Source organism: Malania oleifera, chromosome 6 (genome assembly GCF_029873635.1).
Source record: "Malania oleifera isolate guangnan ecotype guangnan chromosome 6, ASM2987363v1, whole genome shotgun sequence".
Classification (NCBI taxonomy): domain Eukaryota; kingdom Viridiplantae; phylum Streptophyta; class Magnoliopsida; order Santalales; family Ximeniaceae; genus Malania; species Malania oleifera.
The window spans coordinates 107,359,037-107,384,100 of NC_080422.1; the positions used below are offsets into that span (position 1 = coordinate 107,359,037).

General features: G+C 35.2%; 1 protein-coding gene across 1 annotated transcript; it reads right to left on the minus strand.

Moving 5' to 3' along the window:
- Window positions 1–4,890: 4,890 nt before the first annotated feature.
- LOC131157872 (protein PHOX1-like) lies at window positions 4,891–14,264 on the minus strand. Its single transcript, XM_058112302.1, has 3 exons — window positions 11,533–14,264; window positions 11,199–11,440; window positions 4,891–5,376 (listed from the first exon to the last, which is right to left on the minus strand). Exons 1-2 carry the CDS (start codon window positions 13,457–13,459, stop codon window positions 11,292–11,294), a joined length of 2,076 nt encoding a protein of 691 aa, XP_057968285.1. The 5' UTR covers window positions 13,460–14,264; the 3' UTR covers window positions 4,891–5,376; window positions 11,199–11,291.
- Window positions 14,265–25,064: the final 10,800 nt, after the last annotated feature.

Consider the following 25,064-nt stretch of genomic DNA (forward strand, 5'->3'; position numbering starts at 1 on the left):
GCATATTTCCATAGATTTTGTGACCGGTTTGCCACCAGCGCTTCATGGGCAGAATGCTATCTGGGTGATCGTGGATAGATTGACAAAGTCTGCTCATTTCATACCAATGAGAGTTAGCTATCCTTTGAGTAGGCTAGCAGAGTTGTACGTGCATGAGATCAAGAGAATGCACGGAGTACCGGTGTCCATTGTGTTAGATCGAGATCCAAGGTTTACTTCTCGATTCTAGATGATCTTGTAGGAGGCATTGGGGACGAAGCTTACTTTCAGTACAACGTTCCACCCCCAGAGTGATGGACAGTTGGAGAGGACGATACAGATATTGGAAGATATGTTGTGAGCTTGTGTGTTAAAAAATTTAGTGGTAACTGGATACAGTTTATGCCACTTGTGGAGTTCGCTTATAACAACAGCTTCTAGTCTAGTATCGGGATGGCACCGTTCAAGGCCTTGTATAGTCGGAGGTGTCGATTCCCTTGTGTTGGGATGAGGTTGGTGAACATCAGGTGTTATGACCTAAACTTGTGTAGCAGGTGTCTGAGAAGATGGGTTTGATCTGGGAGAGGATTAGATCAGCTCAGAGTCGGCAGAAGAGTTATATAGATGTTCGCCACTGTGAGTTAGAGTTCAAAGTGGGAGGTAAAGTATTTTTGCGAATCGCTTCGATGAAAGGAGTGATGAGATTCGACAGAAAGTGCAAGCTGAGCCTGAGGTATATCGGACCATTCGAGGTATTTGAGCGAGTGGGTCTGGTAGCCTATAGAGTTGCATTACCTCCAGCACTTTCGAGGGTCCATGATGTGTTTCACGTATCCATGTTGAGGAGGTACGTGTTGGATCCTTCACATGTTATTAGTTATGATGAGTTGGAAATTGGGGATATTTTAGCATATGAGGAGATACCTATTTAGGTTCTGGACCGTAAAGTTCAGAAGCTTCGTACCAGAGAGATACCGTTAGTGAAGGTATTGTGGCGAAACCACAAGATTGAGGAAGTTTCTTGGGAACTGGAAACGAAAATACGCCGGAAATATCCATAGTTGTTTTGAGCACTTGTACATGATCCTACTGTGGGATAGGATAGGTGGTTAGCCGTCGGGAGTGTGTGTGTATTGTGAACTCCTGAGACCATTGTATATGTAAACACGGTATTCATCCGCCATAAGAGAGGGTATGTATGTGTATGTGTATGTGTATGTGTATGATGGGACTGTGTTGTGGTGATCGCCAGTTCGCTCTTGAGTTGTGTCTATGTGTTCGATTGTATGTATAAATCCATGAATGAGAGATGGCAAATTTCGAGGACGAAATTTTTGTAAGGAGGGGAGATTGTAACCCAAACCGTGATAGTGGGTTTATATATATAAAGAGAGGGACATTTTGGTAAAAAAGCAGATTCGTCGACGAAGCCGGATTTCATCGACGAAGCCTGTGTTCTTCTCGTCGGCGAAATTCAGAGACTCGTCGATGAGGAGAAGCAGAGGGGTTTTGGAAAAATCGATGATCTTAGATTCGTCGACGAGGCCACCAATTCGTCGACGAAGTTTGTGAAAGATTCGTTGACGAAGGCACCATTTCGTCGACAAAATTGGGCCGGGTCAAAGGTCTATAAAAGGAAATTCTCTTTACTTCTTCATTAAGAAATCTCAAACTTATCTCTCTCTCTCTCTCTCTCTCTCTAAACCTCTCCCTACTCTCTCTCTCTCTCTAGATTTCTTCATCGATCGTTGCTAGAATCGGGAAACGGAAGTTACCACGAGGATCGTGGAAGGATTCTCTACAACTTCTAACAATCGGAATCTCGTTTCGGAGGTTTTCGAGTTTTGGCAAAAAATCGAGGTAAGGCTCGGTTTTCATTTCTGATCTAGTAGTTTTGTAGAGGGTGGTCTTGTGAGTATATTCTGTATTGTGATTTGTAGGTTTTGGAACTCGGTTCACTGTTTAGGAGCCTTGGAGTTCGGGAATTGTTATACGGGGTTAAGGTAAGGGGAACTATGTTTATATTGGTTCTTTTCGAAATCGAAATCGGTGAAATTGTGGTCCAAGGTCCTGTGTGTGTTTTGACTACTCATTTAGGGGGATCTAACGGGGAAAACTATGGGTTTTTCATTATTGCAATTTTGGGAAAAAGGGGGCGACGAGTTGAATCCTGGGTTTTGTTGAAAACCAAGTATATGTGTGATTTATACTGTGATATTGGGATGACCGTGCCTTGACTTTGTTTAAACTGTATTTGTTTGGAAAACCATGATTTAGATTACCAAATAAGTGTGATTTGTTTTGTTATATGAGCATGCATGTGTGTGTGATATGCAGACTTGTTGTTAGGAACGCGGTTCCAAAATGATTCCAGGTACTGAGAGTGTCCAGCTCTATATCCGAGGGCGTGTGTTTATCACTTGCCACGTAGGTAAGAGTGTCCGGCTCTATATCCGAGGGCATGAGCCTATTCCGGTAGATCAAGCCGAAGGGTGTGGATCCACCAGTTAGCGTCAGTACGATGCCATGGGAGTCAAGGACTAGCCATGTGCTGGTGGCGCCGTGCTTCGTGGGTTGGCTACGGGCCAACACCGGAATGCCAGACCAGCTTCGAGCCGATGAGTGTGACGACACTATGTATTACTGATCATGTGTGTGTATTGTGACAGTGCTGTGTATAAATGGCCTCCGTATGCGTGCGTGTATGCATTGTGTGAACTAGTATTGGATTGCATTCAACTGCGTGTATGTTGCATCATGATAACACTCAAATGCCACACACCGATATAACCTGTGTTCTTCCTTACTTAAAGGTATCTCACCCCTACTGTACGTACTTTTTTATAGGTCCTTTGATTAACCGGAACTAGCGTTCTAGTGTAGGGAGCGTAATGGCCGGTGTACTGCATTAGCACTTGGGTAAGTGTTAGGACTGTAATTTTGTTGGGTTGCCATTTTGAGTTGTATTTGGGCACCCAGTTTGTACGTCTTGTTAGAGCCATGTTTTGCTCTTTTATAGACTCTGGTATGGTACTGCATTTGTTGATATAGAATGACTTTTTCCGTTGTGTATATGATGATGTTAGGATGTGTTTAGGGTGCCTTGGAACCCCACGGGATCGGACCCTCATCCTTTGTACTGTATCTGTGATGTTTTGTATGATACAGGGACAGGTTAGGTTACATTTTCATCCTTGGGTCCCATTTCGGGGTTCGGGGCGTGACATGTAACATAACCAAACATGTAATCCCACTAAATCTGCTTGAAGCCCTTCCATGATACAATGATGTAATTAGAATAGCATTTATTATCCATTGTAGAAAAGGATTGCCCAGTATCACTGGAGTAACCTCACTACTAATTTCCTTGAATATTTGCATTGTGACAATTAGGACAATTCTCATCACTCTTCTTTGGAACTCTATCTTCCCCTTCATAAATCCTCATATTTTTTTGGCCCTTAAGGCTTAACTACAAGCGACTAATACTCCCCAAATAGTATCATCCATACAACAACCTCACATTATCAAACGACTTGCGTAGTACAAGCTCATGCTCTAGACCTTGCTCCTTAAAGAAACATTGATGAAACCTCTTGGAAATAAAAACAAAAGATTACTATACAAAAACATATATTTCATTATGTTTGTAGCATAAAGCTATTGCAGCCTTGGAAAAACCTTTGCAATCATGATAAGTTCCCAAGGCAACTAGAAGAACAAGGAAATCCTTGGCTCAATGGGTCACAACCATGAATTCCAAACTAAGGTTATGCATTTGATTCACATATTACCTATTTTTTGGGAATAGGGAATGATAATAAGATGAAAAATTATATAGGAATGCAATAATCTAAAAAGTGGACACTCATGCAGAAGTTTGTCATTACATTCAATATGAAATAAAAAAGGTATCAAATGGTCTCAAGTAAAATTTGAGACTTTTTCCTTATATATTACTTGTTGTAAATTTATAAAAAAATTTATATTGTTTTTTGCTTTATGACATTAACACTTTCTTTTGTGTGTAAACAATCTAATTCTTTTATTGTAGTTACTCTACTTATAGGAATCCAAAACCCCCCACACCAATTCTTAATGAAGAAATGGAAGTTCTTCAAAATAAACACAAGTTTTTCTATCACTACTACATTTGCAAGGAAAATAAAAAGGATATTTACCAATCAAAAAGAAATGGGGAAAAAAAAGGTATAAAGCAAATCCATCTTATATAAAAGAGTGAAGAAAATATAGAATCAATATTTTTGGATTTCTCAGAGCAATCAAGAGAAAAGAGTGAAAAATATCTAAAGATGATTTCGTAGATAAGCATGCGCGTAATGCACTCTTTATCAATAAAATGTCATCTCTTTAGAGGAAGATATTATCCACTACAGTATCCATTTACAGATCAATGTGCACTCCTTTCTCAGCCATCTCCCCGAAAAAAACAAGGCAAGTTCTTTCCTGTTATTGGCTTCTTTGATCCAGGTGCAGCTTCCTCTATCCAAAACCCTTCCATTTTGCCTCCTCCTCACTGGAACATATTTTAGCCTTTAGGACTACTAATGGGAAAAGCTTTGCCATTGCACTCATATCAATCCATACCCAGTTGTTCTTTGAATTGACAGTAAAACATCAAGCCACTGACTTGCATTTAAAAGTGTGTTAGAGTTTCAGCGGTCTCAAAATACAAAAATTATCTTGTGCCTTGGATTTGATTAACCCATCTCTAGAAGCCATAGTCCAAACTTCTGTGCAAATTCCCATTCAAAATTCCACAACAAATGTTCCCATCCACTATGAACTAATTCAAAGTTCTTTCACTCATTTACCACTTAAAAGGAATAAAGATGTTAAGCCAATGGAAGCCAGCCACAAGAGAATGAACCCATATCGCTACCAGGCTGCTTGAAACAACTCAAATTTTATTAGCTTCAAGAAACAAAACGAAGAGTCTTTAATCCAATACAAAACCATTCTCTTGAATTCTAATCAAACACAACTTGCAGGAATTTACAACTAAGAGTTACTGAAATCAAATAATAAATTACAAGCCACACCAAACAAATAATATATCAATAGAGGTGATTAAAGAAGGAAGTATGACTATAACTTCTGCCAACAGTCTGAAACCGTGAAAATGGGGAGGCAATGTGAGTGAATGCAGCAACTAACAAAAAGGAAATTCCTGCCACTTCATGTTGTCCCCATGGCTTAAAAAATGAGAAGATTTATCTCCTTAGCATAATATCAAACAACACAATTCTGATGCTAACAACAGTTTTCTCCTTTGTCTTTAGAAGCACAAGGCTAGCTTTGACGCCAACAACTGTTTCTTCTTTGGTTTTGAAAGTACTAGGTTGAAGCAGAGCCTAGCTGATGGTGCATGAAAACCTGCAGAGAAGACAGACCATTGTCTCATCTGGGGCATAAATGCTAAGATGAAAATATGACTGAAATTTAGAGCAGGGCACACAATAAAATTAAAGAAAAGACAGAATCCAAAATACACACAATCAACAAAGAATTGTGCATGAAATTGCAAAGTATAAATACTAATTGCATTGAAAAAGAACGATTAATATGCTGATAATAATCAGTATGACTCCACATAATGATAACTAGGGGGCATGGGTGCAATTGCATGGATGTCCGCTGGTGTTTGAAACACAAAAATTAAAATCATAATATAGGACAATGGAAAAGTTTTAAGAAGTTGAATGTGACTGATTCAAAAATTTATAACAGTGACTAGAAAATTTTCCATGAGCTTAACAACCTGTCTTCCAGTGGTGGCACATCTGATATGACCTAAAATGTGAGCAATATGATGTCATGCCTAGTGTTCAAAACGATGCTGCTGTAAAAGTTTTGGACATGATTAGAATCATTATTCTTAAGCATAGAAGTGATTGCCGCAAAAATAACTTTCCAATAGCTTAGCAATATATGTATGTGTGTGTATGTGTGAATTTAACTGCCACCTGTGTATGAATACCCAAAGTCCAAAGGTATCAAAACAGAGTAGGGGCAGAGAAGTCTGAAGCAGTTTGAGGCTTGCTAATGAAAAAGAAATACTAAATCATTAAAGGACTATGTATAAGTAAGGAAGCATGGAGGAAATATTGGCTGCTTCTTGCATGGATATTGCAGTCTTTCGTGCTTTGGATATTCAAGTTAAAAATGGGAGGGTTCGTCTTCCTCGTGTAGTCAGATGGTGTAAACCTGGGATAGGTTGTGTTAAGTTGAATGTGGATGGAAGTTATAGAGGTAACCCAAGTAATTGTGGTGGCGGAGGCGTGATAAGAGATGAAAGAGGATTATTTAAAGCAGCTTTTTCCTCATTACTGGGTTATGGAACCTATAATATGGCTGAATTGAAAGTGATTATTATAGGGATTAATCTGTGCAAAGATCTCGGATTTGATCAAGTGGAGATTGCCTGTGAATCTGCTTTGTTGGTTCAGTGGATTAATTCTGGGAAGTGTTCGGCTTGGAACTTATGGGAATTGTGGGAAGAGCTTGTGTTAGCATTGAGAGGCATACATTACAAAGTGGAACATGTTTACAGGGAGGCGAAACAAAGTGCGAATTTCTTTGTCAAGCAGGGTTAATCTGGTATATCTCAATCATATAGTTGCCAGAATGAGCTTCCACAGCAAGTTAGAGGAATGATTCGATTGGATTTGTTGGGATTTCCTTCCTTGCGCTCGTGATGCTTTGTGCTGGTGTTTGTGAAGGTTGGAGTGGTTGGTTTATTCCTCGAGATCTTCCGGAGTTTTGTTTGTTTTCCACTTATAGTTGTTTAGTTCTTATTTATTTGTTTGATTGTTGGTCATTGGTTTATTGGTCTTGAATAAGTTGGTTAAGTCAGTTTTAGATTCTTGAGGTTTGATTTTGTTTTCCCCAAGTTTCAAGGTTGGAACCACGGTATTCCTTCGTCATAAGTGAGGGGTTTTCTAATAAAGATACGAGGTGCTGCCCTCTTTTTCCAAAAAAAAAAAAAAAAAAAAAGGAAGCATGGAGATTAAAAAAAAAAAATGAAGTGTGCAAATAAAATGGAAGGAGACTCAAAAACTCGTTGAAAATGACTTATAATTTCGATTGCCCATGCCCATGCCCATGGTTGGAGCTTTATGCTCACTTGTGTCATATTATTTTAAGTTCTATCCTGAAACCAAATGCGTCATAGCCAAAACACAGCCAGTTTCCAGTATAACGAAGGATGGGAGGATTAATGGTGCATAATTGCAGCGGAAGTTTAATCCTTTGAGAAAGCATCCTTCCCAGACACTTAACAAACTTGACACTTTTTAACACAATGCATTGGAAGAATTAGAAGGTTTAACCTAATTCCTAACCAATAACCTTGAAAATCTAGCATTTTAAGGCCAAAGATTTAACTTATTCACCAAATCATGCATTTGTGATCTTAAGGCTTGACACATCAACATAAAAAGTACAAACTGACAATCAAATGCACACTTTTATCAACTCCTAAAATTCAAACTTCCAACCAAAAGCACCTCTACATTTCTTTTAGACTCATTTTGATGCACAAATTTATCCCCGTCCCTGTCAATCATCCAATAGATGATTATCAAATGTTTACTAAAAAGTCATAAAGAATCTAATGTCTTCATAAAAGAAGTCTTCACATTTTGTTAATGTATGCCAAATAATTATCAAAAAAAAGGGCAGATCTGTGCAGAAAACTCCCGCATATGTGGGGGTCTAGGGAAGGGGCAGACCACAATGGGTCCATAGTACGCAGCCTTACCTTGCATTTTTTACAAGAGGCTGTTTCCACACCTTGAACCCGTGACCTTAAGGTCACACAGCGACAACCTTACCGTTGTGCCTAAGCCCCCCTTCCAAATAATTATCAAAACTGTTATAAAATACTAAATTCAACAACAAAAGAGAAAACAAAGCCATGACCTAGGAAAAACATAATTTTGGGTTGTTTTCCAATATCAAATTCCAAAGCAGTCAACTCATTCTTGAATATGGTTTGGCTTTGGCATAGCCCACATTATTTTTTCTTAAGTATCTAGGTTTGATTTATCTTTTACCAACTTTTCCTATGATGGTGTGTAAAGATGATTTGGCAAGGCAAAGAAAATGGAGCAAATACAACCATTAAATTACCTCAAACTAGAATAAAAAATAAAAATGGACAATGATAACCTAAAACCACTCAATTCAAGGTGCTATGTGGAGAAATTAGGTAACTAACATGGAACTGAAAAATGGGTTGATAGTGGCCTTCAAGCCTTCAACCACTATATATTGTGAAATCAACACAACAAACCCTGACCATGAACATGGAAATTTGGCTCTTGCATTCATTTTTTCATACAGGGGTTCTCTCACTGATTTGAGCAACTCGAAACAAAACATATTGTGTTTGAGGCTTTGAACACGAGTCCAATTCCATGTTAAGATTTGAGAAGAACTAATGGTACTCCATGAAAGCTCCTTTCATATATCTTCAGTGTTCACCCACTAGATCCTAAGGAAAGTAGACTATACAGGTTAAATTACAGCATGAATTAATTAACTTAGCCATAAAATTAGGGGAAGTTCACATATCGCAGGGAATTGAATTGCTCCATTATAATTGCAAGCATCATTTTCTGTACAAATTTATTAACTTGAATGAGGTCATTGCAACAAATGGAAGCCATCACCATGAAAGTTAATAATGGCAGCAGCATTATTATGTAAATGCTTAAAACTGATCTAACATCATCAGCTATCACTGTGAAAGCCTGAATTTTTTCACATGGCCCATTGTCCATGAGAGAATTACACCTTCAAATTTTACGTAATACAAAATGGGGCCATATAAGATTGTTCAAAAGCACCTTTAGAATGATAAGTACACTGAATAATTTATGCTCAAAATTGATACAGCTAAGGGGAAAAGTAAAAACTTGATGCAAACTTTTAAAAAGAAAATGGTATCTTCTGGGGAGAATAAGACACTCCCCCTGACCACCAGTGGCCAAGGCCCAAGAGGGAGCATCTAAAGGAGACTGACTGGGAAGATACATCCAAAAGCACAATAGATGTTTAGTAAGACAGCTAATGCAACAAAGCAGATGCCAAAATATTTTATCACACTATTCTAATTTACATTGGAAAACTCATTTAAGATTATGTACATAGCAATTGGCACTTCTTAAGTACAGTTGACTAGTTGAGGTTTTGTAAGATTCAAATTTCAAGCTTTCTACTTAAAATTGATGTATGATTGGAAGTGTGAGCTGCACAAACCACTGCATGCAAGAGTATAAATTCCAAGCAATGAAGCCACCAAAGCAAGTGCTAGTTTTGGCATAACATTGTTTGAGAACCTCATTTAAGACTGCAATCCAGTGCCGATGGGAAATTTTACCACTGCATTTCTTTGTTTCAAACACCATGCAGAGGATTTGCTGTAGTAACCCGATTAAAATATATATATATATATATATATATATGTGTGTGTGTGTGTGTGTGTGTGTGTGTGTGTGTGTGTGTGTGTGTGTATAATAAATAAATAAAGGGATATTTTGGAGGAGATTTTTTGGAAAAGATATTTTAAAATGAGATATTTTGAGATATTTATATAAATATCTTGGAGAAGATATTTATTTTGATTACTTAAAGGCTAAGTTAGGTTTTTCTTTATAAACTCTCATTCGCTCTCTGAAACGAACTTCACTCTCTCTCTCTCTCTCTAAGATTTCTGGGCTATGTGTTTCCGGAATCGACGATCCGACATCGCTACGTGGATTAGGGAAGGAATCTCTACAAGTTCTACGGATCAAAACTTTATTTCGGAGATTTCCAAATTTTTCCTGAAAATCGAGGTAAGGGTTGGTTTTTGCTTTTGGTTCGGTAGATCTGTAGTATACGAGATTATACTAAAGTGTTGTTCTTCGATTATTAGGTATCAGGGTTTTCGTGCCGTTGTTTTGAACCATTTAGGTTCGGGATTCGGAAAGCTAGGGCTTGAGTTCAGGGTCATTTCGGACTTCAATTCACACGCAAGTAAGGGGGTTATGTTAATACAATGATTTATATAATATGAATCAATTGAAATGTTGAAATAACTTTTAAATATCGAGTTACGGCGGTTTTAGGGTTTTCGGGCCTTAGTTCGGTAAACCGGCTTTATTTTCAAAACCAACCGATCAAATTCAAATGTTATATTTTTAGAATATTGTACTTGTCATTATGGACCTTTTCACCAGTTGGAAATGTTGTTTTCGTTGTTTAAAACTCGTACTGTGATATTAATTGTTTATATTTACTTTCGAGTTGTTTTCGAATATGGAAAACTGTGTGGCAAGTGTTGATGTTGTGCAATACTAGAACTATTGTGAAAATGTAGGAAATTTATTTGACGGCTACAGGTCGGATTTCACGTAATGATGCGTTTTGTGAAATGATTTCAAAAGAGTGATTAAATTGCTTAAATTGCACGATATGCTTTAGGAACCCTGGGGACTGATAGTGTAGGCATGGATCCGTTGCCAGTGAGGGCACCATACTTTTGATCTATATGAACCCAGGCTGTATTGAGACAGTAGGGGCAATCAACCCCGATTGTGGGGATTTATACATGGTATAGAGTTTGAGGACGATGTTGTTATATACTATGGGGTCATTCATATGATGAGAATGGGCTACGTATTTTACAATTATGGAAACGATGATTATATATGCTTATGTTTTTGTTAAACACTTAAAGCATGCTAGTCACACACTGTTATTAGCTTAATCATCCCTTACTGAGAGGTGTCTCACCCTATCATACAAACTGTTTTTCAAGTCCTTATCAAGGTTAAGATTAGCAAGGACTGGGGCAGGGTAGCGATCTATTTTTGAGTGAGCGTCTCCACAAACTCGATTTTATAGGTTATATTATAGGTTTTCAGAACTTGTAAAATGTTGTAAGACTCGAGGATGCGTGGAGTATCATACAGTATTCTATATGGATGTTGGAATAACTGTATGTATCTATCAGGTAGTTAGAACTCTAGTAATAGTTTAATGGATGTTTATGTTTTCCGCTGCGTATATATCTATTGAGAAGTATATCAAGTACACAGACGTCACTACAATAACACCCGGGCCGTAAGTTGGGACTGGGGCGTTACATTTGCAATATTCAAAATTTCTACTTAAGCAAACAAATAGTTCACAGCATGAACAGTACCTACCTCAGTTTGTAACAGTGCATACTCCAGATAATCGAGTGGTCAAAGTGGGTGCTTTCACTGTTTCTATGGAAATCCTAATCAACAAAAAGCAACTCATGGATGCTCCAAGACATGGTAAAGTTTTGGAACACGTCGTCGGAACAATGGTTCTAAACGAAATGATGGAACACCACTCTGCCACCTTTTTGCTTCATACATCTCAGTCCATGCTTGTGTTATCTCATCAATTTTGAACCCTAAACCTGCAATTTTAAAAAATATTCAGATTCAGAATATTCCCAACCTTTGTGTAGATTGATTTTGATGTAAGTTTTTGAATTAGTTAATTTGTTACCTTCCACTGCATTATCATTGGAACAATGATTCTTTATCATAACAGCTATATCTGTTGGAGAAGCTCCTGCAAGTTCAAACTTTTCGATTGCAACCTCCAAACATTCTTGCCAGACAGGTATCTCCAATTTGAATTCGACAATTGAACGCTCATAAAGCATGGTACCCCATAAGAGGTTTATCTGAGACTTCATGTTTGTAGCCTGCTCTGCAGCATTATCGGTTGATATATCCTCAAATAGCCCATCAAGGCCCATTTTCTGCAACAGGATTTTGACCTTATCTGTTCTGGGATTATTTAGGCGTTGCTGCTCCAATTCCTCCCACATTTGCATGCCCCTTTCCATGTTGTCCTCAGCATTGTTATAAAGCTGCAGAACCTCTGTAGACGGCCATGTTTCCAAATCAACATTACTGCCAATAGAATAATACCAAGAAAGTCTTGCCTGCTCAAATTGCTGCAGCCCTAAAGCTAGAAGACCTTCATATAAATCTGGCTTGATTTTCAGCGCTTCTTCTATTCTCCTTCCTGCTTTCAAATATTCTTTTTGTGCCCAGTCGTATGCAGTTTTGACCTGTGCCAGAACAGATTCTCTTGAAGCATCTTCTGTGAAATACACCCGCTTCCTAGCCCTAGACATGTGAACATTTCCCCAATTGAGCAAAGCTAAAGCTCCCATCTCCTGGAACTTATCTGCCGCCATGTCAAATAGGTCCTGTGCTTCTTCACTTGTAACTGTCTCCTCCATAGCCTCAGAGTAGAGCTTCATACCAAGCTCGTGAATATCCAAGCATTCATCAGAATCAAACCCAACATGGTTCTTGAACAGCTGCGCAAAGTGAATGATCCAGTCATCAATACAAGATGACCTCTTCTGTGCTTCCTTGTGTTCTCCAACTTTCCCGTTCATGACAGCATTTTTTTGCTTCGCTTCAAGTTCATGAACCTCCTCCTTATTCTTAATTCTCTCATAGAATGGATCATTCTCAGGATTAACTTCTACAATATACAGCCTAACAGAACCCTGTGGATCAGCTGACGCTTCAGCCCACTTCAGTTCTTCACTAGTTGTGATTGTTACCAGATCACCTTCTTGGTCCCTGTATTTGATAAGAACTGCTTTTGAACTTGGAAATCGATCCCGTATAACCTCCCTCAGCTGCAGGAGGTTGCAATTGATGGGTAATTGGCCCCACCTAATATCCTCCCCAAAAACTAATTTCACACTCTTCTTAGGCTCTTCTTCCTTTAAATTGCTTACTTTCTCCTCCACAACCACTTTATCCTCAGCCTTCTTCTCCTCAATCTTATGGCTCTTCTTCTTCTTCTTTTCCTTCGCAGCTTTAGGCGGAGGCGATTCACAAGGAGGTTCAACATGCTCAGGAGGTAAATCGACTGTTCTATCATTCACTTCAATACCTTCCTTCTTTGTTTCCTTTTTCAACCTTTCTTCGATCTCCAATGCCATGAGATTATTCGGCTCCATGCTCAAGACTGTATTAACGTCCCTCAATGCCAACTCGTGTCTATTCAAAGCTTCATAACACCTCGCTCTCTTCAATAAAGCTTTACTGTACTTGGGTATGATTTCAAGGGCCAAATTGCATTCATGAACTGCTCGAGGGTATTCAATGACACCCATTTGCATATAACACGCAGCCATGTTACTCCGTAGATAGGCAACATCCGCGTGGTTTCTTGGGAGCAACTTGAGGGCTTTCTCATATTTCAACATGGCTCCTTCATGATCCCTCTTTTGAAACAACTTGTTCCCCTCATCTTTCAATTCTTGAGACATAGAAATGAATACTGCCATGTCATTATCATATGCTTTGGGTGTATGATCTCCACTTTTGCTCTGCTTCATATTTGCATCGCCAGATTTCCCTAGCCCCTGCTTCTTTTTCTTCCCAGCTTGCTTCCCCATCTTGAAACCCTCAATGCAAACTATGAAACGCCAATCCAGCAACACGCCCACGCCTCAACTCAAGTTGAAATTTCAAAATCAATCTCTCAACACAAAAGAACTCATAAAACCCCAACAACAAATCCTTCATAAAACCTCCAACAAGTTGTCAACTGGGATTAAAGAGTTTCAATTACCCAGTTTCCGTCCATCTAAAAACAAAAAGAAGGAACAAGAAACACCACAGTTTTCCCCTTGCAACCCAAATTTGCTCACCATCATGGCAATACGAATTCAGAATTCCAAGAAATAGAACACCCAGGAAGAAAAAACTTCTCTCCAAATCAGGATTTGTTGCTACCAATATGGAATAAACAAATCCCAATTCAGAGAGCCAGGAACAAACACGAAAAATCAGCAAAGATTGCCTCCTTCGCGAACCAATATTCCACTTTTTTTCCCCTTCTTCCTTGAGAAAGAAAAACAAAAAACTGAGGAGAAAACTTATCTGGGTAACAGATTTCTCGGGAAAAAAGCTTCAGATTCCAGGAAAATTCGAGCAAGAACGTGGGAGAAAAGCTTGTTCGTCAATGGATGCCTTTGGGTTTGCAGAAATTGGAGGATGACCGACCTCGGTGTTCTTTGTAATGACGTTCACATCTTCACGTAAACGCCACAAAAACTAGCTAACATTCAAATATGTATATTTAATTATTTCAACGTACTTTTTTTTCAATTTTTGATATTTAAGAAAACCACATAGGATTTGATAGTCCAACTTCCGTGAATTCCAAGTTTCTTGGGGACATGTCTGCACATTAAGTATTGACAGATACATACTTTTCACTTGATCAAATACATTTTTTTTTTATAATTTTCTTATTAATATTTGTATACAATATTCAATATTTCCCCATTTGGTATTCCAATTCTAATTCTATTCTAATCAAAAATAGGACGGACAATATAATCCAAAATAATTTTTTTAGAATGCTAATCATTTTCAATATCTTTACTAGATATAGTTTTTTTCTTTTATATCCTAATTAATAAATTAAATAAATTTAAATTCATTTCGATAATTGTTTAAGATTCACCATAAAAATATATCTTTTTTAATATTTGATGACATATATTTTTTCCATAGCCAATAAAAAATATATTTGAAAGAAGAAATTTTGCTATGAACACTTTTTGGGTATTGCTTGGAATTTTATTTGGTTGTTTCAATTCAGAATATAAATTTTTATTAAGGTATGCATGTGAGACAAAATAGTTAGGGAACTAGTAATAAATGGTCTTTGAAAAAAAATATTATTAATTCAACTTCTTCCCATTTAATTATGTTCATGCTGCTTCTTCAACCTGTCCCCTAATAATGATATATGAACTAATAATAATAGTTTGGGGCCATAATAAATCAATAATTACAATAATATATAATCATAATAATAAGTAAAATAAATAAATCAGTTGCGTTATTTACAACATTAAAAATGTATTTTTTTTTTAGGCTTTTGTTTTAAAATACAAACAATTTACATAATTTGATATTGTGCCTTTTACAAATTCTATAAATCTCAATTATGTCGTCTACTAAAATTGTTTTAGGTTTTCAACTTTTGGTCACGAGTATTTATATAGTTGTATGTAAAACCCTAAACTCTCTTTATAAACCAATATGATGACATTATCTTTTAACTCAAAATATTACATTGAAAAGCGTTTAGTACCATAAGCTTGTGATAACTGGGTCCACGTAAAAGAGATGCACTAGATACGATGACGTGGGTCATACCCAATGAACCCCACCAAGTGGGCATGTGTTATTTCAATCTATACTACATAATGTAACTCTATTATATCATATTTAAGGGGTCTGTCTTCTTTTACACTCCCAATGCACCAATGAATTCTTTTTTAGGTTTTATACAAAGAGGAATGTGTAATAGCTTGACAGAAAATACATAGAGATATTTTTCAAAAATAAACATGTCCCAGATTAAAAGTCTAGAATAAAAAATTGGTTGACAAATTTTTTTCATACTGACTTTAATTTTTTTTGTTTATGTATAACCATTAAGTAGTTTGACTCTTTTAAGTTCATAGTTTTCATCATTATTATTTTAATTAATATTAGTTAGAATTATAAATTTTATACTTGAAAAATTCTTGTGATACCTTTCTAGATCTATAAATACTTAACATTCGATTATGTAACTAATCTATACTATTAAAAAATAGAAGTGGAGATATAGATGAAAAAAATTCATTTTGTATTTTAAATTCTTAAATGATAGCAAAAATGCACATGGTTTCAATTTTTCAATATTTCTATTAAAAAAAGTTTTAAAACAACTTTTTATTATTTTTATCATATTTATTATATAAATATTTAAAAAATTAAAAATTATGGCATTTTATAATTATTTGAAAAGTTAAAAAACAAATTATTTTAATAATTAAACATGTCGTGTTATTCACGTTTTACTCATAATTATTTTCAAAGGCATATTTATCTCGTAATATTTTAAAAATATATATATAGAAATTAGAAATTATGGAATAAAATTTTATAAAATCTTAAATAATCATCTTACATATCTAAATATTTGAATATTTATCGGTACTCTTTCTCGCATTTCTTTTAAATAATTATTACGTATCCCCTTTCTTTCAAATTTCAACTACCGACCCACTAAGTGAAATTTTAAAGTTAATATATAATATTTGATATTCCTCTACCAACAAATTTAAAAAATAATAAATAAATAAATTCAAAAATTATAATTTTTTAATTTAATTTAAACAAATTTTAATATTCGGAATTGGGTCGGTGGGGGGCAAAATGGGAAGGTGGGTTGGAGTGGGGCCCACGCTTTCGGACAACCTCACGTTGGGGACAAGGCAAAGCCTTCTGTGGGGCCCTTTTATTCGTTCCCCACTAGCGGTTCTCCAGCCTTATCCTGCACCCCTTAGCACGTGATCAACAAAGCAACGAACTCCCCTGGGGCCCGCCCAACCGCTGACGGACGGCCCAGCCAGCCGTTTCGCGGTGCAGCCGCCGAGGGGTCACCACGTGTCACGCCATCAGTTTCATTAGACACGTGATACGTGAGTCCTACGGAATTGATAAAAAATAATAATAATAATAATAATAATTTAATTTTGAGTAGTTTATGAGGTAGTTGACCGTTTTTTTATTTCGCCCTTTTTTGGCAATGAGTAATTTTTTTGTTTTTCGCTTTAAAATTTTAAAAATTAACTAAATCTACCCTATTTATATTTAACTGCCTCTATGCATTACCTTTTAATTATGTCATATGCTGTAAAACAAGCCACTCAATACAAGGCTTTCATTTTTCCAAGTCAATAAAGTATAATCATGCATCAATTTTGAAAATAGTTTCTCTGCATTTTTCCTTTTTTTCATAAAATATTCACTAAAAACATGTTAATGTGTATTATTATATTTGTTTTTCTAATGAAAACATGTCATTAAAATGGGCATTTTTTTTTTATTTTTTGAGAAAATTATTTTAGTTTGAACTATTCTTTTAGTGTCGTAATCCTGAAATGTCAATTTAAAATTTCTTCATAATTTCAAAAAAACAAAAGGATGTTTGAGACATTTGGTTAAAGATTCAAAATGAGTTTCCAAATTGATACTTTTTGAAACGAAAATAAGAAATTATATCATGCATTTTTATACTAAGAAATGCATTTGTTTAACTATTTTTAAAATTGTTTCTAAAAATAAAAACAATAAAATTGTTTTTTTGGTTAAACTTGTTTTCTTAAAGCCAATATTTTTAAGAATATTTCTCGTATGTTCTTGAAAACACTTTTCTGAAAACATTTAATGAATTTAACATACTCTTTATATTTTGCATTTCTAAATACACAAAACTATATTTTGCATGTAACGACTCGGCCCTTTATATAGACTAGCACCGTTAACCCAAATACAAAATACTTGTACCTGTTCAAGATACATAGACAACCTGTCCTAAACAGGAATATACGAGTGTAAACCATTATAATGTAAATGTTGCGGAAAAACATAAACATTTATTGAGATTTCTGTTAGACTTATACCAAAGCTTACTATAACATCCTCAAGTACATAAATCTAGACATAGAATATAACCTGTTATTACAACCCTCCAAAAAGGAACTTCATCTACGTTTAATACATGATTTGAACGCTTACGTAAGCTAAACCAAAAACAATCCCCCAGGTCCCTCTAGCTACGAGAACTGACAACTTGACGGACCTGAAAACAAAGGTTGTATAATAGGGTGAGACACTTTTCGATAAGGAAGAAGGTGTAACAGTGTGTGACTGCATATATGCATATTTTCATAAAAACTCACTGCATATATGCATATTTTCATAAAAACTCATACACATGGAACATTTCTTTATAATACTGTAACATATAGGATTTTTCTGCACATTCAAGTATTTAAATCATTTTCAAAATATTTTGGTTCTTGTTCAAATAATGAAGCTGAATTGAGAGTTGTGTTGGAGGGAATAAAGATTTGCAAACATATGGGTCATATCTGTATCGATATTGAATGTGATTCGAATATTGTAGTTAATTGGATTAGAGTCAGGAAGTGCTCATTGTGGTATTTGTGGGATTTTTGGGAACAACTTATTGGTTTATTGGAGGGAGTGGATTTTTCGATAGATCATTCGTATAGAGAAAGGAACAAAGTGGCAGATGTCTTGGCTCGACAAGGTGCTATGGGAAGGAATAGTTTGTTTACAAATAGTAGTCAACTCCCTAGAGTTAGCAATGGTTTGTATAAATTGGAGAAGATGGGTACGGCTTATATGAGGTATGTTTAGCTGATTTCCTTTTGGTTTTTGCTTATGCTTTTTGTTGTTTATCTTTTGTTTTGTTTTGTTGTGTGAGATTTGTTTTGTAGGTCCTAATTTGTTTCTTTTTGTTTGGACTTGTAACCCGATTTTGGCTGGATGTTGGTGTTGTTCTTTGGAAGGTTTTTAACGTTTGACTTTTGTTATCTCCCATTGATTGTATTGTAACCACGGTATTCCTCCACCAAAAGTGAGGGGTTATCATTAAATAAATGGAGGTGCCGCCCTTCTTTAAAATAAAAAAAAGTACTTAAATCATACATATGAATATTAGAACAACTACCAGCTTGGTATGACAAGTTTGTTTGTTTACCCCCGTGGCACGGGTTGTGCACTGATACCTCTGACAATGTCCTATTCGTACATACAATGTCTAGCATCTACTATAGTTCGGCCACCCCCTGGTTTATTTTTACCAGCAGTTTACTAACTCCACGCAGGTCGACTATCTTAAGTACCCACATAGATCCCTCATGTGTGGTTGCATTGTACTGCCCGCATCGGAACCATGCTTATAATAGTTTAGAGTATTTTTCAACCCCATCACTGAAGTTTTTTTCAACTTCTTCACTGAAGTTTTTTTCAACTTCTTTTGGTAGCAAGTTGTGGTTTTAGTATCATATATACAATTTATGACAAAATATAGTAACCTGTGTAATTAAAGTATTTTCACAAATTCAGATAATCACATCGAGTATAAATCGGCACATATCCTCTCAGTTTACCCTTTTCACATATGCAGTTCGGTGTATGACCAACATGTGTTTTCCACATTTTCAATATAGTAAAGTGGAACTCCAGTTCCCATATCTCATATACATAGTATAAAAAATTCATACATTTCCATTTCAACATATATCACACGAGTTTAATCCAAAAATCAGCTAAATGATAAAAATTCCAGTAAATAACATTTAAATGAAAAAGTAAAGGATTCAAACATCTCCTACTACAATATATATGCAAATACGTGATTTTTGTAAAATTTGGAGATCATACGCAAAAATCCTTGTTTTTACCAAAAATCGTAAAATCGTAAAAACCGACATTTCTACTTGGTAGAATTTAGCAAATAAGCAGTTAAATCATACATATAAATATAAACTAACTTTTTAGCGGTTTAATTTTTACAAAATACTGTTGTAATCAAATTCTTCTTACCTTAAACTTGAAACGAAACTACGTACGAAATGATTCAAACCGACAACCCGAGATTCTCAAAACCTAAAAACCACAAAACATAATCTTACTATAATTTCGACTACAATCGAAATATTCAATCGAAATCGAAATCAAATCCTTACCTCGATTTTTGGGAAAATCCAAATGTGATGACCCAAAAATATATACATGATTAATGCACAATAATAATAAAATAATAAAAATGGTCATTGAATTAATATCAATACAGAAGTGTTTTTCTGTAAGATCCTTGATTCCATGTTTGATGCCTAAGAAAGACCTTATCTAAGCGAGTGCTCAGAGACCATTTCGCTCAGTCGCTCCCTGGAGGTCGGCTTGGTTAAAATGGAATTTCATAGGATAAACAGGATAGACACTGTTCGTATACATAAATAAGTATATATACATAAAATAGTGTTTTGAAAGACATAATTTGTAGAAATACATAATAAGATGATAATAATATAGGTATCATATGTGGGGCCCACAAGACTATGTGGGGTCCACATGAGTCCCGGAGTCATAAGACACTGTTTATATACGTAAATAAGTACATAAAATAATGTTTTGACTGATATAATTTGTAGAAATATATGATAAAATAATAATAATATAGTTATCCTATGCGGGGCCCACATGAGTCCCGAAGCCATATGGAGGTTTACACGAGTCTCAAAGTTATGTAGGATGCATAAAATCGTATAAGAGTTATTCGAGTTACGTAGGATCCATTCGGGTCTCAAAGTTGTGTGGGACCCACAAGATCATGTAGGGCCCACATGAGTTTTCAAAATTTAAATTTAATTCTTGTTCAAAAATAAATAATAAAATACTAAAAATAGTTTAAAAGTAATAACAATGATAATAATGATTAAGAAAAATAATAAAATAATAAAATAATTAATTAACTAATTGATTAATTAATTAGGTAAGTAGTTAATTAAAAATTTATTTAATGGGAATGGTGGCAAGCACTCCCACATGCCCTCCATCCCCATCTCATACTCAACCCATACCTTACCCATCCCTTGCCCATTCTTTTATTTTTTTAAAAAAAATTATAATTTCACCCATCTCCCCACACTTTTATAAATTCCATTTCTTCCCTAAAATTTTCCTATAAATATGGAGCTCTCAACCTTCATTTTTCACAACAATTTTCTAAGAAAGAGAAGGATTAGTGAGTGAAAGAATTTGTGGTGGAGAGAGAATTTTTGAATAAGTTCTCACTCACCCACTCTTTCCGATCTCATTTCTTAAAGATAGTTGTCGTGTTCGTAGCACGCGGTAAAAGAAGAAGGTAAGTAAATTTTGATTATGTTAGTTTTTTTTTTATTTAAAATTTATACCCGAGTTTATTTTATAAGTAAATTTCAATTATGTTAATTAGTTCCACAAAATTTCCATGAGTTTATTTTTACGCATATTTAATTATACCAGTTCTATCTTTAATATACTTACATCTATTTTTGGGTTAAGAAATGTTCTAATCCCCTCGGGTAAATTTTCAGCATTTCTTTCTATTCAAAAATAAAATTATATATATTTTTAACACAAAAATTGTGTGGCATGAGTTTATTTTTACGTTGCATTTTTTATGAAAATATGAGTAAAGATGAGATTTTTATGATATTATTTTAAATTGCATAAATTATAATAAGATGATTTGTAAAACCCCTTATGGCAACGAAAGTTCAAAGTTACAGATGCTCCGTACCGCAGCTTAAAATTTATACGGATCAGAGTGCACCCACACTATTTACAGAGTGGTTATTTATGTTAGTGATTTCTCCTGAGTGCACACTTGGTTCCGGACCAGGACTTAATAAAGAAAATCTCACTTAAAGTTTACGTACGTTGATTTAGTTTGGTCGGCCAGCCAGTTAAGTTCAGTCTTCGGACCACACAACCCAGTCATGGGGGTAAACATGACTTACGGCAAACAGGCCTAAAGGTGGTTTTTAATAATATATGTTTATACATATTTAATTACGTATACAAAGGTACTAATGATTTGAAGAAAAGTGTAAGTTTACGTGAAAATGATCATTTTGGTGCTTAAATGACGATATAAGGAAAACGTATAAGAAAAAGTATATGTATATTTATCATTAAATATTTTTACGGTTTTAAAGTTGAAAGTTTAATTTAACAGTTATAGTATATGATTATAAAATTTTACTGTTATAGTTGATGGTAAAAGTTTTATACAGAAATTTTTAAATTTATATTTATTCTAGAGACAGTTTTGAAGTTATAATATTAAATATTGTTTTACGAAATTTTTAAAAAACTCATTTTGACCACACACTAATAATAATCTTATTTACTTACTGAGCGTCGTCTCACTTCAAACATATTTTTAGTTCAGATAACTCTGAAGAGCATATCGGAAATCAGGCTTAGCAAGCATACGGGTGGGAATAGAAAAATAAAGAATAATTAGAAATATTAGTATGATTTCAGATATTTATATTTGTGTAATTTTCTTCTTTTGAAATAAGTTATTGTAATATGGATAATTAGCGCTCTGGTTTAATAAAAATTGAGTTTATTTTGCTTCCGCTGTAAATCAGTAGTAAAAAGTTAATATCTCAGGCCCCTCGGGGTTGGAGTGTTACACCAAAAATCTTCAAAACAACGATCCAATCCACTAAAGTTGTAAAACTTCCTCCTCTGATCCACGCAAGAACTTCCGTTTTTAGAAACGGTCGTCGAATGGCAAAGAATCTTAGAGAGAGAGAGAGGATTTTCGTTGGTTTAGAGAGAGAGAGAGAGAGAGCTTTGGGAGAAACTTAGCTTCTAAGCAATCAAAATAGATATTTATAGGACCTTTGACCGAGTCAAACTCGTCGATGAGGCGGCGTCTTCGTCGACGAATCCACCACACAGCTCGTCGACGAAGCCATACCTTCGTCGCCGAGCCAAATTCCAGATATTTCTCTGACCCGCTTGATATTTGCTCGTCGACGAGGCTCTGAATTTCATTGACGAGGCTATGAAGGACTTCGTCGATGAACGTGACTCCTTCGTTGACAAACCCAGCTTATTATGAGTTTAGGTCTCTAAATTGCATCTCAGAATATTTGTGTTGAAAGCCACCAGGAATTGGTGGTGAAATGGTTCACATGTGGAATTTGTTCCTCCAAATACTTATGAGACTTTTGAAAATTATTAGAGGAGTTATAAGGTTTTCAGTTATCTATAAAGCACCAATTTAGAGAAGGTAATTAGCTTGCGGATTTCTTAACTCGTCAAGGCAAGGAAGGCAACACGAGGAGATATTTTTTAGGCAATGTGCTGCCAAGTAAAATGAGAGATCTCATTCGTATGGATAAGATGAGTATTTCAAACCTTTGTCTTTAATTGACATCATTTGGCTTTCCTCTGATTTTCCTTCGGTTTATGTTTGCAGGTAATTTGTTTAAATTTGTTTTTGTTTGGTTTTGATTCCATGTTGACATGCTTAGATTGTTTTAGTTGGATGATGGTACTTATTTTTTTTATTATTGGTTTTGATGCCTGAGAGAGAGAGAGAGAGAGAGAGAGAGAGAGAGAGAGAGAGAGAATACAAGAAAAGAAAATTGTATTGAATGGTGTGATTTGTATACAAGAGGTATCCTATTTATAGTCTAGTCCAAGGGAAAGGTTTGTTTACCAAATCAATGTGGGACAAGTGTTATATACATTAACAGCCCCCCTCAAACTCAAGGTGGCAAAATGGAGACCAATTTGAGTTTGGAAGCTAAATTCTGAAGGCGTCCAAGAGGATGCGTCTTAGTGAAGATATCTGTAATTTGATCGATAGAAGAAACTGATAATAGTCTAATGGTGCCAGGAGTGAGATGATGACACACAAAGTGACAATTGATCTCAATGTATTTTGTGCGTTCATGGAATACATTATTGTGAGCAATCTGGATAGCACCAAGTGTTGACAATCTCGATAGTTGGAAAATTTTTCAGCATTAGTGACATCTGTAAATTCTGGTTTTGAGGAAGCAAGTTGATCCCAAACATAGTGCACCTCAGATAGGAAATTATTGATGGATTGCCCAACTTGTTATTGCATGCGTTGTAGGGTGCCCAGAAGTTAATATTGATGAGATAAATCCGCGGTGGTGTAACATTTCTCCATAAAGTCCCAAAGTGATTTGACAGTGAAAAGTTAGATGTACTCCCAAGAGGGAGGTGAATTGGGTTTTTTAATTTTTTTTTGAAATCCCTTTGTTTTACAAGTTCTTTTAGTTAAGAGTTAAGTTCTTTTTCAATTTGAGTTAATTTCCAATCATGCTCTTCAAACACAACAACTTCACAAGTACAATTGACATTCAATCCAATCAACGAAGTTAGCTTGATATCACAAAAATAGAAAATTCAACCAAGCTTCCGAAATTCAAATATCGATATGTATGTCTTAAACATTCGAAGTGTGAAGTCTTCATGTATGTATTCCTTTGAGTCCATCTTGACTTTGAGCTTCAACATTTTTTAAGCTTTTATAACATTGGTCAAACTTTGATCTGTTGAGCTTTCTTTTGATTACTTGTTTGGAATATAGACTATCAATGCACTCTTGATCTTTGAACTCTAATGCTTAATTCCTGAAACATCATCACTTTAACCAAAACATGTTAAATTTCCTTAATTTGTTATTATCAAAATAAAATTTGTAAGTCTTGTTATGCTAACAATCTCTCCCTTTTTGATGATGACAAATAAGGAGTAAAAGAGAGTTAACCTTGATAAGTTCCTCCCCTTACAATAAGCACACTTTTAACAATGTTTTGAAAAAACAAATCATTCATATGATCAAATAATTCCAGATTCAATTTTTTGATTCCATGTAAGTTAATTTATATAACAATCAAGTATTCATAGTTCATATCATCATACCATTATACCATTATTAGCAATATCTCAAATTCTCATTTCTTAAGCTTTCTTATCTTTGCATTTAATCTCCTCAATTTTGTTCTCATTAATTTAGCTCTCATTTTTGCTCAAACTTTCTTCCCCTTTTGACATCAATCAAAAAGAGAAAAGTAACATGGCAAAGGCAAATGTACCACACAAAATATTTCCTATTTTCTTCTTTAAACTACTTCTCTAATATGTAACAATCCTAGTTCCCGTCTAATAGAGATAAATCGATCCTCTGAAAGTGGTTTTGTTAAGATGTCTACCCATTGATTATTTGCATTCACAAATTCAAGAATTATATCCTCTTTTGAACGTGATCTCTTAAGAAATGGTGTCTAATACCTATATGCTTGGTTCTTGAGTGTGATATTGGATTTTTAGAAATATTTATAACACTTGTATTATCACATTTTATAGGTATGGTTGAGTATTCTAAATTAAAGTCTTTTAATTGTTTCTTCATATAGAGTGTTTGTGCAATACAACTTCCTGCTGCCACATACTTAACTTCAGTAGTAGATAAGGCTATGGAATTTTGTTTCTTGGAGAACCAAGACACAAGAGATTATCCTAGAAAAAGACAAGTTCCACTTGTGCTTTTCTATCAATTTTGCATCCCGTATAATCTGC

Coding starts and splice junctions, on each gene's coding strand:
- LOC131157872 (XM_058112302.1), bottom strand. CDS start 13,459: ATGGGGAAGCAAGCTGGGAAGAAAAAGAAGCAGGGGCTAGGGAAATCT. Junction 11,441..11,532: donor CAATGATAATGCAGTGGAAG/GTAACAAATTAA, acceptor TTAAAATTGCAG/GTTTAGGGTTCAAAATTGAT.